The sequence below is a fragment of the Cyprinus carpio genome, chromosome A6 (genome assembly GCF_018340385.1).
Source record: "Cyprinus carpio isolate SPL01 chromosome A6, ASM1834038v1, whole genome shotgun sequence".
NCBI lineage: Eukaryota > Metazoa > Chordata > Actinopteri > Cypriniformes > Cyprinidae > Cyprinus > Cyprinus carpio.
In genome coordinates this window covers 29,253,029-29,280,174 of record NC_056577.1, presented here as the reverse complement: position 1 = coordinate 29,280,174, position 27,146 = coordinate 29,253,029, and the positions used below count along the sequence as shown (strand labels likewise).

Sequence of the window (27,146 nt, the reverse complement as noted above, 5' to 3'; positions counted from 1 at the left end):
CTTCGAACATTGCGGCTGAGGTGTGTCTGACATAGTTTTGCTTCTTTAGTCAGCCAATCTCTGCTCGCCTCGCTTTACCTTCTACCCAGCAACACAAGCCATTTCTGTCACCCTACGTCACCTCTGTTCTCAAAGCAATCACATTTTATGTCAAGGAATTAATGCAGTGGTACAGTATTTGAATTATAGATGTTTACTAAACATTTTCATTTGTGTGTTTTTTGAGTTGCTAAATGACAGTGTGTTTGTGTTTCTATACTAGTTCCTGGCCCCATTCCTATGGAGTCCATCCAGACAGGCCCATACGAGGAGAAGATCTTCATGCAGTGGAAGGCCCCGAATGAAACTAATGGAGTCATTACACTCTATGAGGTGAGAAAATGCTAAATATATTTATTTTATATATATTTTATCTATTTATAATGTATATATGTATACACAAATAGTACTATCAGGGTTTCTGTAGGTCTTAAAAAGGTCTTAAGTTGCCCTTCCATACATTAAGGCCTTAAAAAGTCTTAAATCAAAACAGGAAGTCATGGCATTAAACAGTGCATGCATTGCAAAAAATGATTTCATGATTTATTTGAGATGCAAAAGGAAAATGAAGTCTTAATAAACTGAACAAAATTAAGTCAGTTATGCTTTAAACAACAACAAATATCTGTTGATGGGGTACTTGTTTTATTTAAGTTTAGTCAAGTTGATTGGCAGATATTCGGTCTTGTTTTAATCATGCCGTCACTTTATTCTGATCAATTCCACAGAAAACAAGACTTCTCATCTTATGTTTTCTCTTATGTTTTCTCAAGTAAATATATCTAGATTTAAGAATCTTTAGACATATGTGCTGGAAAACAAGATTTCCAGATTCCAGTGGTTGGGAGCAGAGGTATTAATTGTTATACTATTTTTGCTCAAATTAATTAAAAAGTAAGGTAAATAGGTTGCAAGTTGAATTTTCATGCATGGAACTGAAATGTTGCTGTTGCTGATGTGTGTATGTGTGTGTGTGTCTCAAAACTACATATCAAAGTAAATTTATGTGGTAAAATTAGGTGGCAGGATACACAAAAATAAGTGATTTTCTGTCGCAGGAAATGTTGTTTGACAGCCCGGATCCCTCGCAAATTAATTATTTATTAGTCAATGCATAGAATATCCGCATTACAAGCGAGGAAATGAAGTCACGGCATGACAAAAACAAATTACATCCAGATTTTGCTTTAATGTGTTTTTATGAGTGGGCTGGAGGCACAAAAGAGTCTCACTATCTCTTTGATTTGATGAGGAAGACAAGCCACTTGCAAGACATTCTGCATATCCAGGTACATCATTAAAACGGGGTTACAGCATGTGCCATCTTGATGATACGAAGATTGACAGAATTTGCTAAATGTATCGAGCGGACACAATGCAGTCCCATTTGGCCAGATAATTGCTATAATAGCCCTCATTGATTTAATTAGAAGCGTCCAATAGAATTATCCGGGAGATCTGAGCCGCCGTATGCCTCCTCTCCTCGCTTTTAGTGATTCAGACAAATTAGGCTTAGGACAAAGAACTCGGAAGCAGGAAAAGGAAGGTGCGGAGATGAATGCAGTGGAAGGGTCACAAAAGCATATGGTTTTGTTCGTGGCAAGCAAGTTTCTTGATTCAAAGCTTTGGGACTGCAAAAAAAAGGACTGCAAAAAACTGCAATAATAACATTAAAAATGTATAGTGTTTTTTTTTATTTTATTTTTGATAGTGTGAAAATTTATTTGCAATATACTGTACAGTATATGATAAAATGAATAGTTTAAACATTTTTTTAAATGTTAAATTCTATATATGTATTATCACATACTATGTTGCATATACAGTATGTAATGCTTTTATTGCTATGCATGTTATTTTACCTGCATAAAAATTGTTTATATATAAATCACATTGAAAATATATCAAAAGACGTGTGTGTGTGTGTGTGTGTGTGTGTGTGTGTGTGTGTGTGTGTGTGTGTGTGTATCTTAGAAATATCCAATATCGATTTACATAAAATATTCTAATTATAAATTGATATAAACAGTCTAGTCTTGTCTGTAGAGTGACTTGAGGTTAAAAGCCTGGAACAAGGACACAGAGATGATTGCTTATGGCTCAGCCCTTGTAGGAATGAACCAGTAACCCTCTGGTTACCAGCCACTAGGCCACAACACCCTATGTATAATGTATAATGTATGTAAAGAAGTACTGGGCAGTCCATTGATCTACACTTATAAGAGCAGCTCAGCAGCCTGCTAAATATGACACGCACACATCGCAGTGGGTTTCAGATCAGTTTCTGACTACCTGAGATGTGTCTGCATTAAAATCCATACTTTTGATCAAATTTCCTCTCTCCCTTTCATTTCACTGCACAACAGCCTCCTGTTATCAAACCATCAAAGCCTTTCAGAAATTAATTGCTTTGCTGACAAAATAAGAGTGTGCGTATGAAAGTGCAGGGAAAGTAAGACACAGGAAGATCCTCAAAATCTCCTTATGAATCAGCAGTGAGACGTGTAAAGCGAAAGTGTCTTTTGTCGTCCTGCTTCTTTATTTGTCTTTATCTCCATGCAAATGAGGATGAGTAAACAGCAGAACACTTCTGCACACTTCTGCACACATGGCTGTTTGGTCCTTGATCTTTGTTTTGTTTAATTTGCGTGACATGTTGTGAGTTTTACGATGACGTGATGTCTTCCACCCCTCCGCTGTGTCTCGTACGGTGTTTCTGACAGCTTCCTGTCTGGAGTTACAAGGAAACAAACCACCCACTTTGATTACAGAGAGAACCTGTCTGATGGTTTTTCTTTGGAGGAGTGATGGACAGGGACATTGACACGCTCTGTGGGTGCTATTATTTATATTTAAACACACTTTGAAATTAAATTGACATTTGAGTTTAGCCTCTTTTTTTGCAACAAAAATGTACCATATTATTATACCATGTTTTTTTTTTTTGTTTTTTTTTGCACCATTGTAGATTAGTTTTGCTTGTTATTTTGGTTAACAAAAATGTACCATGATATTTTACTATGGCTTTTTGGACTGCTGTCATGATATTTTAGACATATGCCATGGTGGAAAAAGGTATTCTTGAAAATACCTTGGAGTACCATATACAAACAGACGTAACACTATGGTACATTCATTTCTGTACCATCAATACCATCAATGTGCCATGCACATTTTTTGTAAGGGACATGATACCATGGTAATTTTTTCCTTGTAAAATTTTTAGACATCCGCCATGGTAATACCATAGTGTTCTTTGCTTTTTTTGAAAGGAATTAATACTTTTATTCAGCAAGGACGCATTAAAAGTGACAGAAAAGACATTTATTATGTTACAAAATATTTATATTTCAAATAAATGTTGTTTTTAACTTTCTATTCATCAAAGAATTCTAAAAATAAATACATCGCAGTTTCCACAGAAATATTAATCAGCACAATGGTTTTCAACATTGATAATAATAAGAAAAGGTTTACTGAGCATCAAATCAGCATAATAGAATGATTTCTGAAGGATCATGTGACACTGAAGATTGGAGTAATGATGCTGAAAATTAAGCTATGCATCACAGGAATACATTATATATTTAAATATATTTAAATAGAAAAGAGTTGTTTTAAATTATAATAATATTTCACAATAAATATTTTTACTTTTGAAAACTAGTGTAAATACTATAGTATATAAATGAAATAATCATTATCAGTGCAGTGTTATAATTTAAAGTATCCAGGTACAATAATTTGACATTGATGTATTATGGTAACACCATATTATTTTGTAAGTAAAAATCTCTTTTTCTCTGTCTAAATTAGTCTAAGTAAGGAGCTGTCGTTCTATGTGCTGATGTAGTGGGGAAGGTTTCACCTCTAACGAAGATAAACAGCCTGTTCTGCCCTCACGGGAAGGAAGGAAAAACTTTACACCTCCCTCATGGTGTTGTTTTCATTTCCATCAATAAGCGCTTGAGTTGCAAGCACTCGAGTTGAGAGAACCAGTAACCCCTATCTCTCTAGAGCAGCTAAACCCGGTTAATGGGCTCATGATCCTGCACGTCTGGTCTAGAGACAGCTGGAGGGAGGTCTAAATCCGGGTTAATGTCGAGAGTGCAGTTTTTATTTACCATTTGTCATGTGATGAGACTGTGAAATTCAAGTACCCCTATTTAGTCCCAAACAGCAGACATTAATGGATCATTGCTAGTAGTCGGAAGGAAGTTGTTAACAAGGTACAGGGTTGATGCAATGAGTTTGTGAGGATTATGCCATCTTTAAACAATATTAAGGGTTTTAGTAGCAAGTACACAAATTTTCCATCAGCTTATTGTGTCATATCTGTGATATTTTTAATGTTTGTAAGTAATGTTTTTATTTTTGGGATGAATTAAATTTGTATCGCAAAGTATATAGATATTTTCCACTATTTTCATTCTCTCTCAGGCCGTACAGCGGAGAATGCTGTGCCAATACTTTAATAATTTGCCTGTATGTTATCACTGTTTTCAGATTTATTCTCCATAAAAATTTTTTTTTTAATAAAATCATGTAAATCCACACTGTATTTTAGATGATCGTGGTGGGCAATGTCTAAGTGGGCGGTTCTTGATCATGTCTGATTATATGAGTCTATGTTTTATATTGTATTACTAGTATTTGTATAGTGCTGTATTTTCTTGTTTTTCTGTTTTATTTTATTTAGTTTTATGTCCGCAGAAGTGTGGAGAGTGGAATATAACATATTATTCTCTACACCAAATGTTGAGTAACCTAATTTTTTTTCTGGCATCCCAAACCCTCATAACTCACCCATAAACTTACAAAATAGTAAATATTCTGAGTTCTCAGCCAGCTGTAAATCTCAGGAGATGCTGATTTGAATGAGGCCGAGGAATTACTAACCGAGTCCAATCAAGCTTGGGTTTATAGTTTTGCATTGCACATATCTGCTTGTAAAGCAGTTGCCTTGGATTTCAAGTTCTGTAAAAAAAATTCTGAATGGTTGAAAGTCCATGCAGGATGAATTTTAGATATTTAATTGCTTTGAGCTTCATTGAAATACTTCTTTGTGACATATGCAAGTGTGGTTGTAGGTTTGCTTGTTTGTTTTTCTAGGGTGCCTTTTTTGTCAGTCATTTTACTTTTTACATGATAAAAGGAATATTGCATGACAGTGTTACAAGAGACTTTATCCATGTTCCAAAGCGTAGTGAGCAGCCAGCAGTATATGCCTACTGTCTACATAGGCACCTCCCTTGAATTGGCTCAGTTGAATTGGAACCTCATAAGTATCTGTTTTGGACAAATTTCAATAGGCAGCAACTCAAAAGACTTGTTCAAACAGGAAGCTCAAAAAGGAAACAGCAAGTTGAACTAATTACTTTACTCTCCTCACATTCTTTCTTACCTGCCTCACAGTCACACTGAGGGGCCATTAGGGGAGGGGCCCTTTGTCTTTCAGGTGTGAATCACATAAATAGTCATGTTCATATGCATACATTTGCATACGGCCTTTCTAACACAAAACATGTCTTACAAAAGTTAAATCAATATATTGTTTTCTGTGAATGAGTCAGCAGGATGCTTTTCAAATCATTTTATAGCAAAAACTCTAGTCTACCTCATCCACAAAAGTCTTGTGAACAAGTGTTCTGCATGTTTTATGGCCTTATTTCAGTGACTTAAAAATGGCATAAACGGTGTTTTCTCAAAAACACAAACATGTACATTCACGTTGCTTACATATTATTGTAGCACAGTATTTGCTGAATTAATTTGATTTTAAGATACTGAAAAAAGCACAAATGTCAGGGCATGTCAAAACTTCTCCCAGGCCCCAAAACCACCTCAGAGTCAAGTCAAGTCACCTTTATTTATTTAGCGCTTTATACAATACAGAGTGTCAAAGCAGCTTTACAGTGTTAAACGGGAAAAAATGTGTGCTGATAATGCAAGAGGACAATAGAAAGCTTATGATGCCTCAAAAGGCATCTCACTATGTTTTGGAACATAATCTCTCTCTCTCTCTTTTTTTTTTTTTTTTACTCATCGCTAAAGCGAAGTAGCCCTAAATCCAATATCTCCCACAGACAGGGCTGTTTTATTCGCATTCCCATCTCCACTGCCAAACTGAACTGGGAAATGAACTTCAAATCAGCTGTGGTCAATTAAACTCAAGCGGCTCTTTTAAAAGAGAGCCATAGTGCGTTCAGTAGTGCATTAGGCCACTTTTAGCAGCCTGTCGAGTGGCATCACATGCCCCCTGGCCAACACTTCCTGTCTCCCCTGACAACAGTCTGAAAAGAGAGAGGGAGGACAGACGAGAGTGAGAGATAGATCCCCCATCCTCACCTCTTCATTTCATACTTTTAGTCTTTTACAGGATTGATCATCCCTTGTGTTTTCCCCCCATCAGGACATCTAAGTGATGACAGAGTAATTGAAGGTCTATTGATCTCAATGCTGGCCTTTGAGCTGTTATGTTGTTTTTGTTGTTATTTTTTGATCATTTAATCACAAAAATAATAATAATAATAATAATCGAAGAATTGACATATAATAAATGGAGTATCCGCGTATTCTCTTGTTGCGCTGGAGGTTACACATAATCAAAGGTAATTTAAGTAAATTAATTTATAAATATATAACAGCAACTAGTTTAATGCAATATATATATATATATATATATATATATATATATATATATATATATATATATATATATATATATATATATATATATATATATATATGTGACCATGGACCACAAAACCAGTCTTAAGTGTCAATTTTTTGGCTATTGGTAAACATATACCCCGGCAACTTAAGACTGGTTTTGTGGTCCAGTGTCACACACACACACACACACACACACACACACACATATATATATATATATATATATATATATATATATAGACATATATACTGTTTTAGTTAGTAAGGTAGTTGTTAAGTTTAGGTAGGTAAATATTTGACACTGAAAAAACGTGTCAAAATACATTTCTGTAAATTGTAAATAAGTAAATTCTGTAAATAAGTTTCCATGATTAAAAAAAAGATATACTGTTCATACTGTTTGTAGTTGTGGACAATATATATATATATATATATATATATATATATATATATTACTTACTACAAGTTACTTGCTGTTACTTTGTAATTGTTGGTGAAATCAACCTGCAATTTCTGAGTGAAAATTGTTTCTTGACCAATTTTGTTTATATATATATATAGATGAAGAACAGAAGAAGAATCATACATATATATATATATGAATAGAATTGTTTAATTAATTTTCTAAATTGATTTGATTCTCTGGAAGGGTTACACTGAGCTAGACTCAACCTCAGACCTGTATCAAAACATCTTGAGAGCAGCTTACAGCCGAATTATCCATCTATTACACAAACAATACCCTTCAGCCACCTCATGCTTTTGGTTTCATTGGGCTGTAAAGAAGCTGTGTTTTATGAGATATGTTCAATATGACCTGCTGTTGGCTGAGTATATTAACACAGAACAAGGGCACAAATGTGGAGAGGAGCTACACTAAAGGCAATAGATGATATTTTAAAAGCCCCTTTAATAAAATCCCTGTCATCAATAATAACATAACAACATAATAACAACAATAATAACATAATACATAATAACAACAAAACTTTGTGCATTTATAAAATAAAGAAAACAAACAGGGTGCGTTGTCTGCCGCCTTGGTTCTGCGTGATCTTCATTTAGAAACACGTCATTAAAATGAACTGTAACTCAGCTAATACTCAACAAAGAGACATGAGAGAGAGATCTATAGAAAGCTTGACATGTCTACTTATCGAAAACAAATATTCTGTGATAAAGTTATCCATATGAAAACAACGCGATGTCCAGTCTTTCATGTCTCCCTTCATTATATCTAATGCGACCACGCCCACGCGCTGAACGGGCTATTGATATTATAATATACAACGTGAAGCTCGCGGCGTGTAAACGCCCACATGACAGCAAACAAAGCAGTGAGACTGTTCTTCAAGTTTTTTTTATTTTTATTTTACTGTCCGCTTCGCTCTGAGAGGAATAATATTTGGATTACCTCAGAAAAAAGAATGAAGCGGCTTAATCCAACAGAGATCATAAACAAGAGCAAGTCTTTTTTATTATTAATCCACTTGTATTAGTTTTCATATAACTTGTACACATTTTACTGGTTAGACTTTTTCCAAAATATAATTCCTGACTAAATGTATAATCAAGTGAAACATTATGAAGTTTCATTTACATCACCTCATTGTTTCACGATGCCAGGATGTTTTTTGTTTTAAATGTTCTAACGTATAACATAGACGGCAATATGATATAAAAGTAATATGAGGTATGTGCCAGGTATATGATGTTAATTTATATATTTCAACATGACACAATACTAGTCAAAACTTTTGAACAGTAAGATTTTTAATGTTTTTGTAAAGAATTATCTTATGCTGACCATGCCTGCATTTATTTGATCCAAAATACAGAAAGTTGCATTTGCTAAAGCAGTAATATTGTGAAATATTTTTACTATTTTAAATAGCTGCTTTCTATTTATATATATTTTAAAATTTATTCCTGTGATCAAAGCTAAATTTTCAGCATCTTTACTCCAGTCTTACTCCAAGTGTAACAATACTATTCAAAAGCTGGGAGTCAGTATATATAGAAATTAACACTTTTATTTAGCACACAAGTGATGATAAATACAATAATCATGTTACAAACGATGCTGTTCTTTCAATTAATCAAATAATAATAATAATAATAATAATAATAATAATAATAATAATAATAATAATAACAAATGTTTTTTTGAGTAGCAAATAAGAATATTAGAATGATTTCTGAAGGATCATGTGACTGGAGTAATGATGCTAAAATTTCAGCTTTGAAAGTCAGCTTTGATTGTTCCTAATAAACTATTTAACTGCACTCGCAAGTGAATCTTAAGTTATTTTGTGGAATAATTAAATATATTTTAAATAAACTACAAACCTAAAAATATATACATTTATTTTGTCCTCACATTCTTTATTGTAACTCTTCCCTCTCAGTCACACACCTGACTGAAAGGCTCATTATGCAGCTCATTATGCGGGCCTTTGTCTTCTCAGGTGTGAATCACACTAACATGGATGGTCAATCACGCCTACTCGCATATGCCCTTTCAAAACAAAAAGTGTCTTAGAATATTAAAATCAATCTAATGTTTTCTGTGAGCAAGTAAACAAGATGATTTTCACATCATTTTGGATCAAAAATTCTAGGCTACAAGGTCCATGTTTGACAGTCTTGTGAACAAATGTTCTCTAGGTGTTTTATGACCTTATTTCAGTGACTTCAAAATTGTAGTTTTTCACTAACCACGTTTAAACGTTGTTTTTCTCAAAAACACAATCATGTACATACATGCTATTTACATATTATTGTAGCCCACTTTGTACTGAATACAGTGTTATTAGACTTTAGCCATGTATAGGTTTATAAGCAACTGAAAAAAGCACAAAAGTTAGGGGATGTCAAAACTTCTCCAGGCCCCCAATGCCCCCTATACCCTAGAGGGTTAAACTCCTGGCTCAACTTATGACATGAGTTGAAGCAGAAATACCTGTTTGTCCAAACAGTGGCTGAAGAGGGTTTAAACATTTCAGTCAGCGTGTACAGTAAATTGGCAACTGTAAAAGCAAAATGCAGGCTGTAACTCACTATTAAGACTGATTTATAATCCATAACATGTAAACTATACTGTGCTTGGCAGTACTGTATATTACACCAGGCTGCTCTGCCACACTTCAGCCGTGCTGTTTGATTTACTAACCCAACATGAAATCATAAACATGATAGCATATTAAATCAAAACTAGGCTGCTGGAAAACATAAAAATGTGTCAGTATAAACAATCCTTTGACATGAAATAAAATAACACGCATGAAAGTCTAAGGAAAACCTATGTATATTTGGACACTGTTACTGCATCTCCTTATCCTGTACAAGATATCACATGCAGGATTTTTTTTCTTTGACATATTATTATTTAAAAAAAAAAAAAAAAAACAATTAAGTCCAAACATTCATACTGCCATAAGAGTTGCCCAAGTGTGTGTGAGACAGTATTAGAGTGTGTATGAGGCAGTAGTGTCTTAAAGCGATAGTTGACCTAAATGTAATAAATTTGTCATTATTTACTGTACTCATCTTCATGTTGCTCCAAACCTGTATGACATTATTTCTTCTGTGGAACATAAAGAGAGATTTTCCAAGCTGTTTTTTCCAACAATTATATGGTAACAAATATACAGTACCCAACTTTTTAAAAGTTTGGGTACAGTAAGTTTGTTTATTCAGCAAGGATGCATTAAATTGTTCATAAGTTACAGAAAATACATTTATAGTGTTACAATCATTAATGATCATGTTACACTGAAGAATGGAGTAATGATGTTGAAAATTTAGCTTTGTATCTCAGAAATAAATTACATTTTACATTTTACATTTTGATTTTGGTTGCACTGTCCCTTTAAGTAACTACTGTATACTGTATATAGTATTTTTTTTTCCCTATAGATAAACAATGAACTGTATAATTATTTTAATTACAGAATTACTGTAAATTATATTTTGACATCTGAAAAGTTTCATAATTGCATCTGCACATCTCTCATGCATGTATGTGGATTTTCTGGAGTGATATTTGGTTTGAATAGAAACTTTGCTTCTCCTGACTGTTTTGTTGCCTGTGGTCAGTGGACAGTCACAGATGTGTGTGTGTGTGTGTGTGTGAGTGAGAGTGTTTAGAGGGCATTCTGAATCACTCCACTATGCATGCATGAAAAGCTTTTAGGCAGCGGGCCTGCCAGGCACCCAGCTGTCAATTTATTTGATTTAATTTGAATTGTGGAATGGGGTTATGAAGTGTGAAACGTCAGGCCTAAAATGTTTTGATTACCCCCATACACTGTGGCCATCAATATCCATCAGTCTCCTCTAAGATATGGAAGGTTTGTGCATCTTGGCATGAAAATGGTTATCTGTAACCTAGTTTAGTAAATGTTTCTGGGCGTGTTAATTGTTAGCTGGAAGTTGTTTTCTAAAATTTGCATGTTCGAAGCAGATCCGAAAGCCTCGTAAAAGTGTTTTAATAAGCGGCTTGTATTTACAGCGCAGTGCACTGAATGTGCTTGTTATTCATTGTATTCTTAATATAATATTTGGGTTGTATTTATAGTCACTGAAATTATCTTAAATATTTGGAGAAAACATCTGAATGCAGAAAAGCCAAAATAACAAAAAGGGATCCAGTAAAACAAAAATGTTCAGCGCCAAATTGCTTTTCCTGTTTCAAAAGGTTGATGTTATTAAGAAAAATAATGTTTAAAGGAAAAATTCGCCCCAAAATGAAATGTTATTTGCTCACCTGCATGACTGTCTCCTTTCAATGAACAGTGAAACAATGAAATTAAATGAAAGCACTGGCCGATATATATATTTTATATATTGCATTTAAGTCATGCAGGTCTTTTGAAATTATATTATTGTATGGGCTTTGTGTGAAGAACAGACTGAAATTTAAGTCGCCAGTCATTGAAAATTTATGCAATCTTCATATGAGAAGACAGTTTTGACAGTGAAACAAAACTGTGGAGCATTTTAAACTCAATATATGCTTTTATCGTATGTAAAAGACAGCATGAACATTCATCAAAACTCTCCTTTAATGTTTTCTGGACTTGGGATGACAAATAAACTGACATAACTGTCTCTCTGTGTAACTACTGAATCTACAAAACCCTTGATGGAGTTCTCATTGTAAAAATCTATCGGTTGCTTCTCTTTCATTAGATCACCTATAAGGCTCTTAGCTCCCTGGACCCCAGCGCTGATTTGACAACACAACGTGGCCAGGTCTTCAAACTCCAAAATGAGACCCATCATCTCTTCGTAGGGTTGTATCCTGGCACCACATACTACTTTACTCTGAAAGCCAGCACAAACAAAGGCTTCGGCCCACCCATGACCACCCGTATTGCCACCAAAATCGCAGGTAAGGGAACGGCATGGTTTCAGTTAAGGGTTCAGCTAAGATTGTTGGATATTTTCCAAAGTGTAATGATAATTATACACAATTATACTAAAACAGACCCTCAAGGGAGTTAATGTGACAGACATTTGTTCTTTATAGATATAGATGTTGGATTGATGTTGGACAGACTGATGATAATGAATGAAATTATTTCTGGGAACATGAACTGACAGGGTTAAATAAGCTTAATTTGATTGCTTTCGTAATTACCACTTGCATTTCTAAAATTTGCATAATTAGTTTTGTCATTTTGACATTTTTGTGTCTTAAAGAAGCTTTGCTGGAGCAAAAATCTCATTAGCAAGTTGTGTTATTGGCATAAATATAGTTGGAATACAGTTAATGTAAAGTGAACAAAATAATGAGAAAATGAATGGTAAACCGCATCCTCCACAAGTTCAACCCCATTTCTGTGCCCTGCGGCTGTCAGTTTGTTCCGTTTCATAATGACGTGGCATTTGTGCAGCATGCCAGACACCATTTATTAAAACCGTATTGTTCACTGAATCTAAACATTGTAATGAGAGATTGACATTTTCACTGTGATTACATTGTAATGATCGTTTTGAGTCAGGCTTCAAAACTGTCTGCTTTCTCGTAGGAGTAAATACTGTGAAATGTATTTTTTGCAAATTCATGAATATTAATTATGCATAATATTAAAATATGTTTTTGTGTGATTGAAAGGCAGCTGAGTTCCAAGTTCAATACAAGCTAAACTCTGTTCATTGCCGCAACAATTTTGACATCTCCCCCAGTTTGTTAAACATGCAAGTGTTTACATTAATGCACTTTGTTTTCAAAATTTTAATAGCATGCACAGAAATATTGTTTTTTTTCATTCTTGCAAATGCAATTAATTCATACATATATATTACTTAAATCGATAAAAAGTGCAAAGCTTTTTAGACATCCACTAGGTCTGCTATGCTATACATTACGTGCTTTCTTTATATTCCGATATTGGGTGTCCTTTAACATGAATCTATGTGTCTGCAGCTCCATCCATGCCTGAATATGAGACCGACTCTCCTCTCAATGAGACAGACACGACAATCACCGTCCTCTTAAAACCTGCCCAATCACGAGGGGCTCCTGTCAGGTGAGCATTCATCTCATGCCACTGGCCTGTTTAAATTCTTATTTGTTTTACACTGAAGAACTGAAAAAATTCAAAGATATGTGCACCTTGAATGCAAGCTTAGTTGCTTTGCAAAAAAGCCTCTGTCATATACATAAAAGTAAATGTGATTGATGTTGAGAATGTTTGCATTTGTGACATTATATCTAGGAAAGTACTTGTCAAGTATACTCTTTTGACACATTTATTCAAGGGAGAATACAGAGAGGACAGATATAATGAGGGACTTTAAAATCCTAATTGGCTGTTATCAGTTGACTGAAATTAGGAGCCTGAAAGTTTGTCCCTTTGAGCTTTCTGGACCTCAACATCAGCTGTAAAGATTTAAGTACCTGTTCACATGCTGATTGTGTCAAACTAAAAAAAAATATTCCATAGTCAACTTTCGACATTCTGTAGGCATAAGTAACTTTGCAAATACATATCAACTATCAGTTATTACAGTATTAGTAGACTATCTGCTTAATACCTGTTTGAAAGAAGAGACATTCCATTTTGGTGTCCACATCAAAATAAATTTACAAAAGTGATTTTATATACACACAGAAAGCAAGTAAAGTATCTGCTTTACTGTTTCAAATAACTGTTACAAAAATAAAATGCCAAAATATGGGTGAAATAATGTTCCATCATCATTATCTTAACAGATATATTTCTGTAAAAATTAAACTATGTACTTGACCTGTAATATGCCCTGTATTTATTAAAATAAGTAAAAGAATAAGTGATCATATTAAATATATATATTTTAAATCTTTCTGACAAATGGGTAAAACCTATAGCACTGTAATCCTTAAATAGAGTATTATTAAAGCCATCTAATGATTCTTGTTCTAAATACGCCTGACAAGATTTTTCGTTATATGAATTATTATTACACTAAATTATGTTTTAGTGGGTGTCTTCTGTAAATCATAGTAAAAATGTATGATAGTCATTAATTTTTGTTCAAAAAAAAAAAAAATCCAATTAAACAGGAAACATTCTAATGTACGGTGGGGAAAAAAACTAAATGTTAAGCTATTAAACTTTTATTGTTTTGATGCTTGAAAACAGTCTGTTTAAAAAACTATATATATATATATATATATATATATATATATATATATATATATATATATATATATATATATATATACTTTTTAAATCTGCAGACAGATGCGAACCACATTAAAAGCCAAGAAAACACCAAATTACCCATGATCCCTCCCTTCAGTCATCCAAGATGGGTCTAGTGCATCATCTGAATGAAGAAGTGCATTACTGTTGATTCACTCGGGGTCCTGAGGGTTTTTAAATGCAGTCATTCAAATAAGCTTCATTTGTATGCTAAGCCTCCGAGGGGATCCTGGTCCATTTGGCTGTTTTGGCACTCAAACAGAGATCTTCTCTGTGTGGAAATTCAGTCTGTGAATGTGCAACAGATTTTGGCAAATTCTTGAAATTGCAAGTCGACACTGATTTGGAAGAACAGCAGAGTTGATGTGCAATGGGAGCCCATCAATAATTATGACAATTATTTGGTTGCATGGACTGTTCTGAGTTGTATTTGCCAGTGTTATTTTAGTATCACTGAGATATATTAAAGTTTTTATTCATATTTTAAATCAGTTTTTATTTTTTATTTTCATTTTAGTTAAAGATTGTTGTTTTTTTAATAGTTTGTTTTGTATATACTTTTATATAGTTTTTATTCATTTTTATTTCAGTTTTAGTTTTGTTTATTTTCCACATCAAGTTGAGTTTCAGTGAGAAATGTTACCTTAGCAACTAGCTTAAATAAAAAAGTTTGTTTATATTATTTTATTTTATTTAAAGTAATAAAAAAACAATTTTTTTTTTTTTTTATAAATGAAAAATATTTTTCCATGGTTAGTTTGTTCTATAATGCATATGACCCTGGCAATCCATAAGTGTCTTTATGAAAAATATGCAACTGAAAATTGTTTATAATTACAGTAGCTTTCGACCAGGGTTACAGCGGACACACAACATCCAGTGTGCACTTAAAGCCATTAGTTTGAAATGGAGATCCAGTGTGTTTGAAAGAGAAGAGCAGGCAGGCCTCTTTGGTCATGGGAAATTATCCTTTATGAAAGATGCCAGATTAGAGGCTTGGATAATTTGCCACGTCTTTTCGGCGAAACATACATTTCCCTAATTGCACATAATTGGGAAGTATGTTCTTGGCGTAAGACCACATAATTGCAAACAAGTACTATTAGCACAGGGAGCTCAAAAGATGTCTTTATCTATTCACCGTGTACTGAAACACACACATGCCCCTCTCCAGTCCTTCCCTACGACAAGCACTTTCAAAAAGCCCCATGCGCACAAATCCACCACCTCCCCTCCAGCTAATTACCGTAGTAGAGATTTCCCTCTGCTGGCTCGCTACCGCATCGCTTGCCTCGTAGTTTTCTCTCAAGAGGAGAAGCAGCTGTGTATTTTTGGGTCTCATGCAGGTTTAAAGAGTTTTTTTATTCCAAGAAAAGAGTTTAATAGAGATGTTTAGCAGCTAGTTGTTAGCGTTAGAGAGTTCTTGGTGGCTGACAAGGCCTTCTGTGATTCTTAGAAAGCTACAGGAAGAGATGTTCTTGATGGTTATAATGGCTCCTTAAATTGCCTGGGGCACAGCTCCCTCTCTCTTTTTTTGGACGTGCCATCTCTAGCTGAAGATATTTCTCAAATCATGAGGGTTCAGTATAAGCGGCTTATGCTAAAGCATGTGCTTATATACATATAAAAATGTACACTTTTTACATTTCCTAATATATTAGGCTAGTTTTATTGAGCACTACTCATCAGTTATTGTTGTATTTAAGAAAAAAAAATTATTATATTTCCCAGTAGAATAAATGAAGCCCCCTCCTACTGTTTTCTCACTGAATATGATGTTTTCCTCACATTACAGAAATCAAAATTATTGTTTCATGTCGACTTAAATAAAAATGTATTGGAATTGAGCCTCTTCATCAATTTTTGTGAGGCCTCATCCGAGAACTACAATAATGACATATTAGGTACATTGGTTTTTGATATTAAGTACACTAATTGATCTTTCTTTTCCCCCTCTAGTGCTTATCAAGTGGTGGTTCAAGAGGAACGAAAGCAGAAAGTTCGCAGAGCCACTGATATGTTGGAGTGTTTCTCCATTCCTGTTAGTTTCAGAAACGCCTCTATCTTGAATTCACCTCACTATTTTGCGGCTGAACTCCCCCCTGTTAGCCTTGCTGTAGTACAGCCCTTTACTATAGGAGACAACAAGACTTATAATGGCTACTGGAACGCACCACTGTCACCAGCCAAAAGCTACAGCATTTACTTTCAGGCCTTGAGCAAAGCCAACGGGGTGAGTACTGTTTATTTTATATAACAATTTAATGTTCTTGATAATGGTTGACTCTTAAGGATTGATTAGTAAATCTCCCAACTGAATGAAAAATATAAAAAATATATATTTGCATAGAAACATTGAACATTTTTATCGTCATAACATTTAAACATATTTCCCCCCTAATTATCATCATAAAAAGTAACCCCCCAAAATACTTATATATGTATTTTTTTTTACTTATATTGTGTACTTTATTATGTTTTATACTAACAAATGCTGTGAAGCATGGCCATCCAAAAAACTAATGCAAGTGCATGTCAAAAAATATAAAGCAAAATCACACTGTTGGCATACTATTAAAATTATTAATTAATAATATTTTTATCCTAATATATAACTATATTTTTTATTATTATAAAATAGTTAAACATAATAGGAACCAGAATAAGAACCAGTATTAGTATTTTGTGAGATTCAACCTTAAACAAGCAGTCTTTACAACTAAGAAGTCTTATCAATGAAGGAAAAAAAAACTGATATCACATGTTTCGAAGCATGAAGCTGTACATCGATAAATCTAAAAGTACACAGAACATAACCTTTGCTCTATATCATCCAAAATTACAAGACTGTCCTAGAAATGGGTATATATTAATGCATATTTAGATATATATTCACATATTAGCATTTAAGCAGGCATAATGCGCTCAGCAAACATTTGGGCCTGCTGCATTGCTGTGCGTTTTGAAGTATGCGGTTCCCGATTTGATTGGATTTGATTCAATTCAATCTCTCAGTCTCAGGCGGCTGGAGAAAAGCACTCGAAAACAACCTCAGACCGTAACCCAGATAATTTGATTGGAGATTCATGCATAAAATATGGATTTAGGTTGGTAGTTCAGATTTGTTTCCAACTTACCTTGTTCCAAGTGTGTTCGAGGAGCGCTTTGTATAAAAATTTTTCATTTCCACGGTGCAAGGTAACAAATAAATTCACAATGCAAGTCAGTGCAGAGATTACCCATCATACTGATAGCTATTCATACCAGCTTTATGTAGCATTTGTCATTAGTAGAATCATGTATTGATTTGATGCATTCTGTGCGGTTTTGTAATGATATTTATGCATGAAAAATACAAAACAATATCACTGCTTTATACAGTGGCTCCGAAGAGTATTTGGGCGCTCAAGCAACACTTAAAAATGTCTAAATGTGATTGCACTGGATAACAAATTATCACACCACCTGTAGACAAGTATACATTTCAAGTTTGCTTTAGTTTGTATTATCAAATAATGACCTTCAGAGATATTTAAGACTCACTTAAGCATCCAAGTACTTGTAGGCGTCACTGTAAAAATTATTAAACAAAACCAGAAACGAAAAACGTTGTACAATACAATACTCTCTAATGAACTACCTTTGCTCCATAATGTCAGCATGAGCAGAACTCTAGTCCACATTAAATTTGCTAGTCATCATTATCACTTTCCATGGAGTTGAAATGCCAGCATGACTTTTAAAGGTCTTTTCAGATGAAGTGTGTCATTTTGGGGGTGCTAAAATACTTTTAAAGCCAGTCATAGGTTGATTCTGCCGAAAAGAGCCCATCTTCTGTTGACATAGCAAAAATGACACACATTACTACTGCTGTTTCTTGATCTCTCCATGTAGCAGCAGTCCATAAACGACAGCATCTCAGAGCACTGCTGCCCACAGTGTTTCTCCTGGCACTGCTAATAGCACCAGGTCACTTTTGATAAACTTTATCACATCAGTTTTGTCCGAGAAAGCGAGAGAGAGGGACAGTCAGGGGAATAGTGGTCTCAAACTGCTCTTAGCTAAATTAGGATTCCTCTGCTTGCTTTTGTTCCTCCGGTGTGTTTGTGAACAGGGCCGCAGACGCTCGGGCTAAAAGAGCAAGTAATTGCCGCTGCAGGCGTCTTTTGTTCTGAAAGAGGGATATGGAGTTGTGAAGAGGTACTCACTCGTTTAAGTGGCTGAATCCACACTAGACAGAAATTGAAACAGAAGCATGCAGCTTTTAACAAAATGGAACCGACAAAGCATGTCTTTGGTGTGTAGCAGGTAAAAGGACAAGTTTGTGGCACTTTTTTCCACTGACGTGTAGCTCTAATAGGAACAAACACTCTAGAGGAAAGCAGCTTGCATTTAAAAGTCACGACCTGTCAAAAGGTGAATTCACTGTTTGTTGGAGTGTGGCAGCTATTATTGGACAACTTGATTAAAAAAAATAACCAAGCAAACAAAGTGTGTAAAACCTTTTCCCCCTGGGCTAGTGTTAAATGGTCACACAAATACTGAAGAAATATTTAAGAATCTGCACTATTTCTAGACCAAATTGTCAGAAAAGGTCAGATTCCACTGAAGTACAAGATGCTCTAATAATAATAATAATTGTATTTATTGGTTAGTTATTTTATTTTATTTTTTAGTATTATTAGCAACAATAATAATAATAAATAATGTTGTTTATTTATTGGTTAGTTTATTTTTTTATTTTATTTTAAATAAATAATAAATAATCATCTTGGTGAACTACCCAAACTGTGCCTTGGTGCATTCAAACACTGTAATGAGTTTTCATTTGGTCAGTGCAATGAAATAACTCATATTAATATATTCATGAATATGATTAATTGCTTCCTAATTGCATAAATAAGACGGGAATAACCTTAATCATGGGTTAATTAGTGTATAACCCTTTTCCTGTTGTTCTGTACAGTTCATCAGCGTCTGATAGCATTGATACTCTTGGTCGGAGACAAAACATTTCTCTCACTGCTGTCGAGAGTGTTTTAAAAGCGTCTCACACTTCTTTCACACGTTTTTTGAGAATCTCTTGCCGTTTCTTTCTTCATTTACACCTAACGCTGCAGTCAGCTGTCATGCTTTCCTTTGTTCTTTATGAAAAACAGAGTGCTCTGTATGAATGAAAACACCATAGACAGCAAAAGCAGCTTGTGTCATTGTATTCTGTTTTGTTTTTTAGCTTCTTTTGCCTAAATCCTCCTGCTAATACTTCGCCAAACTGGAGGTGTTACTCTCGAAAGCAACATCTCCTGAAATAGTAGCGCCACTGTCTCAAATACCTCCAGATGACTGGCTGATACCACTTTTCTTTTGTTATTTTTTGCTGCACGTTTCTTTTTTTCATTCTCACAGGAGTGTTTTTCCTCCTGAGCCCCTAATGTGTAGATGATTGCCTCAGGAGGTTGTTGTAATCATTCATACCAGTGTTCATAATTCATAATTATAAGCATCCATTTCACAATCTGTTTAAAACGCTGTAGAAACTGGGTGAACTCAGCTTAAATTTGTTCGTCTCTTTTTTTTTGTCTCCTAGGAAATTAGGTTTTCTATCAGCCTGTTTGTGCGACATGCAGAAGCTGATTATGACAAATAAATAGATTAAAAAAATTAAATAAAATAGAAATAGAAAAAAAACAACTACATTTATGCTTTCTTCTTAGAGAAACACAAAGTGGTACTTGGCTGTCCCGACCTCACCTCCAGAAGATGTTTTGGTGGTTGCTAGGATGTTGCTATGCGGTTGCTAGGGTGTTCTGGGTGGTTGTCAGGGTGTTGCTTACTGGCCCAAGTCAAAAAAGCTGAAGTCTCAATGACATTTTGGTCTAAAATTATGGTTGCTAATGGTTTGAGTGTTGATGTGTTGTTGCTATGGTGTTGTTAGGAATCGGGAGTCCTGGGTGGTTGCCAGGGTGTTGCTATTTAGTCATTAGGGTTTTCTGGGTAGTTGCTAGGTAGCTGCTTACTGGCCCAAGTCAAAGGAGCTCAAGTCTTTCTGACATTTGGGTTCCAAGATATAGAGCTAATGGTTTGAGTGTTGCTGTGGTGTTGTTGGGGGGTTTGTAGTGAGTTCTGGGTTTTTGCTAGGGAGTTTTGGATGGGCAGTAAGGAGTTGCTAGGGAATACTGGGAGGTTGCTATGGAGTTCGGAGTGTTTGCTTTGGTTCTGGGTGGTTACTAGGTGGCTGCTAAGGTTGTTGCTATAGTGATGCTAAGTGGTTACCAAGGAGTTTAGGGTGATTACTAGGTGTTTCCCGAGGGTTGATAGGGAGTTCTTGGTAGTTACTAGGTGGTTGCTAAGGGGTTGCTAGGGCATTCTGGGTGGTTGCTAGGTGGTTTCTATGGAAAATTAATAGCTCAGTTTTCCACATCAAGCTGTCCAGTTTCATCATGAATCATGTCTGTAGCATATATGTGTTTATTTGTTTCTTCTAGAGGCCCAAACTTTGCAGAAATCAATGCGTTCACTCTTTGACCTAGTTATTAGTTAGATAATAGTGTTCCTAGGTTGCAGAAGAATTGCTGCAGGCATGTCAAGATAACTGCTGTAATGGCTAACTAATCCATAACATGCTTCAGAATTGAGTGAGTGACCAACTAGAAAACATATTGACTGCAAATTTGCTGTCATATGGATTAACTCTAGCAGGCATGGAAAAAAGCTGAACAGTGACATGAAATCCATATTCTTTAACTTCTCTGGCTAACCATTAAGCATTTGTCATAAGAGTGCTGTGTTCTTTTTAAACACATCAATGAATTCTTGTCACTCAAGCTTAGTAAACTGCAGTCGGTTGAACTTGTCTGTGGAGAGTTATTCGCTTATTTTTGCTTTCCCTTTCTTTCAGAATTGTCATGCATGTCCCACTCTTTCAATTTCTCAACAACAGCTTTCTTTATTGATTTTGTTTGGTTTCAGAACATCCTAAGCACAATAGCAACTGCATAGCAACAACTCAGAATATCTTAGCAACTGCCTCACAACACCCTAACAACGAGCCATAGCTCTTTAGCATCACTGCATAGACCAGCACCACTCATGTTTTCCTTATAAAATGTATAAATCCAGTACTATGCAATCTGCTAATGATAATTTTGCAGTCTGTCAGAATAATTAAGTTAATGTTTAGATGAAGGCTCGTTTTCACTCGCTGCCTTGCAGTTTTCCCCCGAGCTGCAAAGATTTTTTTTATTTTTCAAAACTCTTTCTCCATCTTTCTCAGTCTTTCTTCCTCCGATATTACACGGTCATCGTAAAAAAAGCCTTTGACAGTCTGTCAGTGAATTATTTGACTGGAGGGGCAGACAGTATAGCTCAGCTGTCACTTCCTGTAGAGATGTTTCCCATCAGTCAAGAATCCCCTCCTATTATTCCATTCCCCAAGTCCCAGAGCTCCAACTGCACTCAGAAATGAAGTACTGGCCCTCACCTCCTTCCTCTCACCCTTTTCTATTACAAAAAGTACTGGAGCCATACCATTGTGTATCCGAATTTTGGGTAACACTTAGATTAGGGATCACGTATCCACTATGAGAGTTTTTCCTCAGTAAACTCCTAATTCGCTTCTTATTGGTATTAAGTAAGGCAGTAAGAATGAGGCATTAATATGTACTTTACTATTAGTATTAACAGCCAATAAGCTATAATATAAATGCTATTAAGCATATAGTTAATAGTGAATAGTTTTTTCCTAATCTAAAGTGTAACTGAATTTTGACATGTAACATGGTACTAAAATTAATTTACCATGGTGTTTACTTGGTCTCTTCTCAACCTTTTCATCTACAAAAAGTACCATGGTCCTACCATATATTTCAGAGAAACACTACCGCTCAAAAGTTTGAGGTTGGTGAGTTTTTTTTTTTTTTTTTTTTTTTTTTTAATGTTCATGAAAAAAGTTTTTCATGTGCACCAAGGCTAAATTTATTTGAGCAAAAATACTGTAAAACAATAATATTGTTTTTGTTGTGATATTATTAAAACTTATTTTTGTGGAAACAATATAAAATTTGTTTCATCATTCTGTCAGGAATAGAAAGTTCAAAAGAACAGCATTAATTTGAATTATAAATCTTTTGTAACATTATAAATGTCTTTACTGTCATTTATGATTAATTTAATGCATCCTTACTGAAAAAAAGGAAATAAATTATTTATAATAAAAAAAAATCTTGCTCACCCCAACTTTTGAACAGTAATGTAGTATTACCCATTGCATTGATGCATTTGACGTTATTATTGAATAACATTATATAGGCTATATAATGTACATATTTTTTAGTCAGACTGAAATATAAAAATATTATGCATCCCATAGACTTACATTGAAGGAGCGGCTGGGGCCATATATAGGGGTCAGAATAGGGGTCTTTTGACTTGGACCAGTGCATAACCACCTAGCAACCACCCAGAAGACTGCAAGGCAACATTTTGGCAAATACATACTAGCTGTATCATCAACTTTTATCCCAATGCATTACTTTTATAATGACATCTAATTAAACAAAAACAGCAAAAACCAAGTATTTGCCATTGTCTGGGTTTAGTTTAGTCTGTGACTCTGGGTAGCAACATTCTGAACTTGTAAAGAATCAGCTGGCAGATTAATTTGAATGATTTATGCAGAATACAGCAAAGTGCTGTTGAGTCGTACTAAAATAAAGCAAAAAATGTGCAGTGTGTTTGAGAACATTTGTGGTGTTTATTTAGTAGCTGGCTGTCATTCAGCAGATGATTTTATCTAATGCAACTTGTATTGCACTTATTAGCTTAGAAGCACACTCTGGGCATGTGCACATACACAGGTGTGAATGTTCAGACAGTGCACTGCAAGTGCAACTTAAAGGGATAGTCCACACAGAATGAACATTTTGTTTAGAATGACGGTCATGTCATTCTAAACCCATAAGACCTAATTAATTTTCAAAACACAAATTCATTTGATCCATATGATCATAATCCATATGATCCAAGTCTTGTGAAGAGGTATTATTGCTTTATATGATAACAACAGGATCAGTTTAGGCTTTTATTTAGATCCAAGCAATGATCAACACATAAACAGAGAACGCATTTGAGGTTCTGTGTTTACTATGCGTGATGCCTCTATGTATGTGTGTTTATATGTGAATAAAAGCATGAAACAGTTGCTCTACCATGACAGTATTAGTTTACTTAAAAGAGAAAAATGAGTGCAGAAGAAAATACTTGCTACAGAGCCCCCTGTGGCAATGCTGAGATTACAACATGTACTTCTGACTCATTTTCAGATGTATAATACAGCTGCTACACAATATATCTAATAAATAATAAATAAATACTAATAATTAGCAAAACCTTTCAAGGCCCTTTGATGTGTAGGCATTAATGTTTACATGCCTGCGGAGATGAGGTGCACAAGGACAGCAGATCTAATCAAAACAAGTGGCTCTTGTAAACACGCTCACAGAAACACATGGTAGCATCTGGCTTCCTGTCTCAGAGCTCTAAACTTCCATGCAGACTTCACACCATAATCTGCCAACTAATTAACACCTGTCATGCCACACGTGCCATTCGGAGGATGCAAGTGAGATTTTTATCATCATAACTGGCATTCCAAAGACAGCCATGAATGCTTTTGAATAGAATAGAATAGAATAGAATAGAATATAATAGAACAATGTTTTATGCTGTAAATTAACTGTTTTATTCATATTAATGTTTAATATGACTAAATTAACATGGCTTCCTGGGTTATGCCCTCAGAAGTATTTCTTTAAAGGATCAAATCAGGTCATATGTTTATGACCTTAAATGTCTTTACTTAACTTGGCTGTGGTGACTTTACATGCATGAGAAAACTGAACTATAATGTAAGCTTCTCTCTGTTTTGGCCTCAGCCCTGCATTTGTGAATCCTTCACTATCATTAGAAATGTTGTTATATAATTAACTGTGTCTTAATGTCATGCACCTCCTGATGAAAATAACCCGCACTTCATTGTGTTGCAATTACTAGGATCACTGTAGCTTGACAAAAACCATGTTCCCCAATACAGTTTCGTTTTGACGTTTAATTAAAACACAAACTTTCCTCTCCTCTTCCAGGAAACCAAAATCAACTGTGTGCGACTGGCTACCAAAGGTATGAGAATTTTTTCACTTATTTTTAGCTTGTATGAATGAAACATTTTATTATTAATTACTATTGATTTATTTTGTTATTTATTTGCTTGTTTCTTTGTATATTTAGATGAGATTTGCTTTGGAAAAGTTCTTTGGCTGGGTTGATGTTTGGATAGTTCTGTCTAATTTAAATCCCTGTAACCCAACACACTCAATCAAATTCAATTACATAAAGTTTTGGTTGGAATTAAGCAGATGTAATAGTAGACATTTTATTTCCCCTGTATTCTTAATAGACCTTTGATTTTATAGTGGAACCCACTAAACATGATCAAGTACAAAAAAAATGGACGAAGCCTTTTCATTTAAGTTGTACATTCAGACAAAGCTCAGTTGCATCAGACTGAGATTAGTGCTCCCAGTTTCATTGAGAAATCTGAAATCCCATTTTATTTTACCTGCATGATTATCTGCCTCTGGCCAACAATTCTGTTCCGTTTCTTTTGCTCCATTTCATTTCCCCTTCTCTCCGTAAAAAGACCCTTTACATAATCACTTTCAGGACCAGAACAATCTCAAGAGACTTTCTATTATTTAATGGACATCACAGATAAAGAGACACTACAGCTGTGCAGAGCTACAGACTCATCTTTTTTTCCCCCATTCTCTCTTTTCCAGTTTTCTTTCATTCCTTTTGGCTTTTTCTCCATCCTATTCAATAATAATGCTTCTGCACACACCTGTTTGTTTGTTTGTTTTGCTGAACTCATTTTATTTTGCTCCATGTCAGGCTTTTTTTGTCTTGTTTTTTTGGTCATGGCCTGTTTTCCTTTCATATCCCAGATAGATCTGTCCTCAGTTGGGTTCTTATTATGATTGTAAAAACCAATTACTTTTGTGTTCCTGCTTTAGAAAGACATGCTTTACACTTGTGATGCCTTGGATGCAGACATTTGAGAGTTTCAACCTTTCCTTGCCTTTTTAACATGGATGTTTTTAATAGGTTTAAATTACGGGGTGAATTCACTAAACGGTTGTGTGACTTTTGCGCACAGTATTCAAGCAAAAACCCAGCATCTTATTCACTCACCACCTGCTATCTAGTTTAATAAGAATGAAATAGTGCACTGTCCTTAAATCAAGTAATTGCCATTCATTTGAGAGCAAACATGTCTTCTTCCTATGTGCATTAGACTGATTTAAGGTTTTGCTTTGTTTTTGAAACCCAGCACTATGTGCTGAAAAATTAAGTTATGTTTGCCTGCGTTTTCTAGTGATCAAGGAGTGCACTTTCTCTATTTTAAATAACTGATTAAAGGAGTAGTTCACCAAAAATGAAAATTTAAACGGCAGATGTAGATGACTTTTTTGTTGGAAAAGATTTAGAGAAATGTGGCATTACATCCCTTGATCAGCAATGGATCCTCTGCAGTGAATGAGAGTCTAAACAGCTGAGAAAACATCACAATAATCCACACCACTCCAGTCCATCAATCAACATCTTGTGAAGCAAAAAGCTGCATGTTTGTAAGAAACAAATCCGTCATGAAGATGATTTTAGCATCAAATCATTGTTTCCTCTCTCCATAATATTGCTTTTGTATTTTGTCCAGAAGTGATGGATGCAACCGCCTTAATGATGAATTTGTTTTTTTTTTTTACAAACACACAGCTTTTCACTTCGCAAGGTGTTAATTGATGGAAATTTCTCCAAATCTGTTTGTATGACAAAACAAGCTTGTATACATCTTGGATGGTCCAAGGGTAAATAGATTTTCAGCAAATTTCGGGGTGAACTATTCCTTTCAGGTGTTTGGATTGCAGTGGTACAACTTTATCATATCAGTTAAGAATGTCAAAATACAGAATTATGCTGCATCCTCCACATCCTAGCACTCAGAACCAGCATGCAAGCTGGGGAATTGTTACATGCAATTTTGAATTCAGCACACATTTTGTAGTCTCATTAGCATAGTTACCTAATTTGCATAATTCCTTTATTGAACCAGTTGATAAAACATTGCAAATGCAAATAAACAACAGCAGACACAATTCAGTCTTAGTGCATTCCCCCCTGTATTTTTTTCCGTTTTTATACAATTGTAGAATTTTTTCAAAGACACATAAGGCCTCAACTTGTAAAATATTTGCATTCATATAAAAACATCTATTTATAAAATTTTCTGTAACTCTTATGCTTACTCTGTCAGTTCCACTACATGATTCTGCAGTAATATGAATTTTCCCGTGTGAAATAGCCTACCTGTTGTATCCTACACATTTCAGTTTCCTTTCCAGCCAAATGTTACTCACTCGAAGGAAGCTCAGATGATTGAGTTGAAAGCATAATTCTTTAGACTATTTTTTTCTTTCCTTGTTTTCTCTCATGCATGCCGGCCTGGAACGTAAAACCTTGTGTTAGTGGTAATAGGTAGGGGACAAAATACCACGCCCTACATACTTGTCATTCCCAGTGAAGGTGAATATTATTCCATAGTCAAACTTTTCTTTCTTCTTTCTTCTTTCCTCCCTTCCACATTTCTTCTGCTGTTGTTTCCTCTACTTTTTATTTATTATTATT

The 27,146-nt window shown here is 34.8% G+C and overlaps 1 protein-coding gene across 5 annotated transcripts in view; it reads left to right on the top strand.

Moving 5' to 3' along the window:
• Positions 1–27,146, top strand: part of LOC109091128 (receptor-type tyrosine-protein phosphatase T-like) — a 236,531-nt gene that overhangs the window by 133,790 nt on the left and 75,595 nt on the right. For 2 of the 5 annotated variants that reach the window (XM_042758907.1, XM_042758906.1), the window contains exons 9-14: positions 263–372; positions 11,908–12,109; positions 13,148–13,250; positions 16,368–16,641; positions 24,548–24,584; positions 26,988–27,044. In XM_042758907.1, coding sequence (XP_042614841.1) covers positions 263–372; positions 11,908–12,109; positions 13,148–13,250; positions 16,368–16,641; positions 24,548–24,584; positions 26,988–27,044 — 783 coding nt within the window. The remainder of the gene's footprint in view (positions 1–262; positions 373–11,907; positions 12,110–13,147; positions 13,251–16,367; positions 16,642–24,547; positions 24,585–26,987; positions 27,045–27,146) is intronic. The other 3 variants (XM_042758910.1, XM_042758909.1, XM_042758908.1) reach the window with 2 other exon arrangements.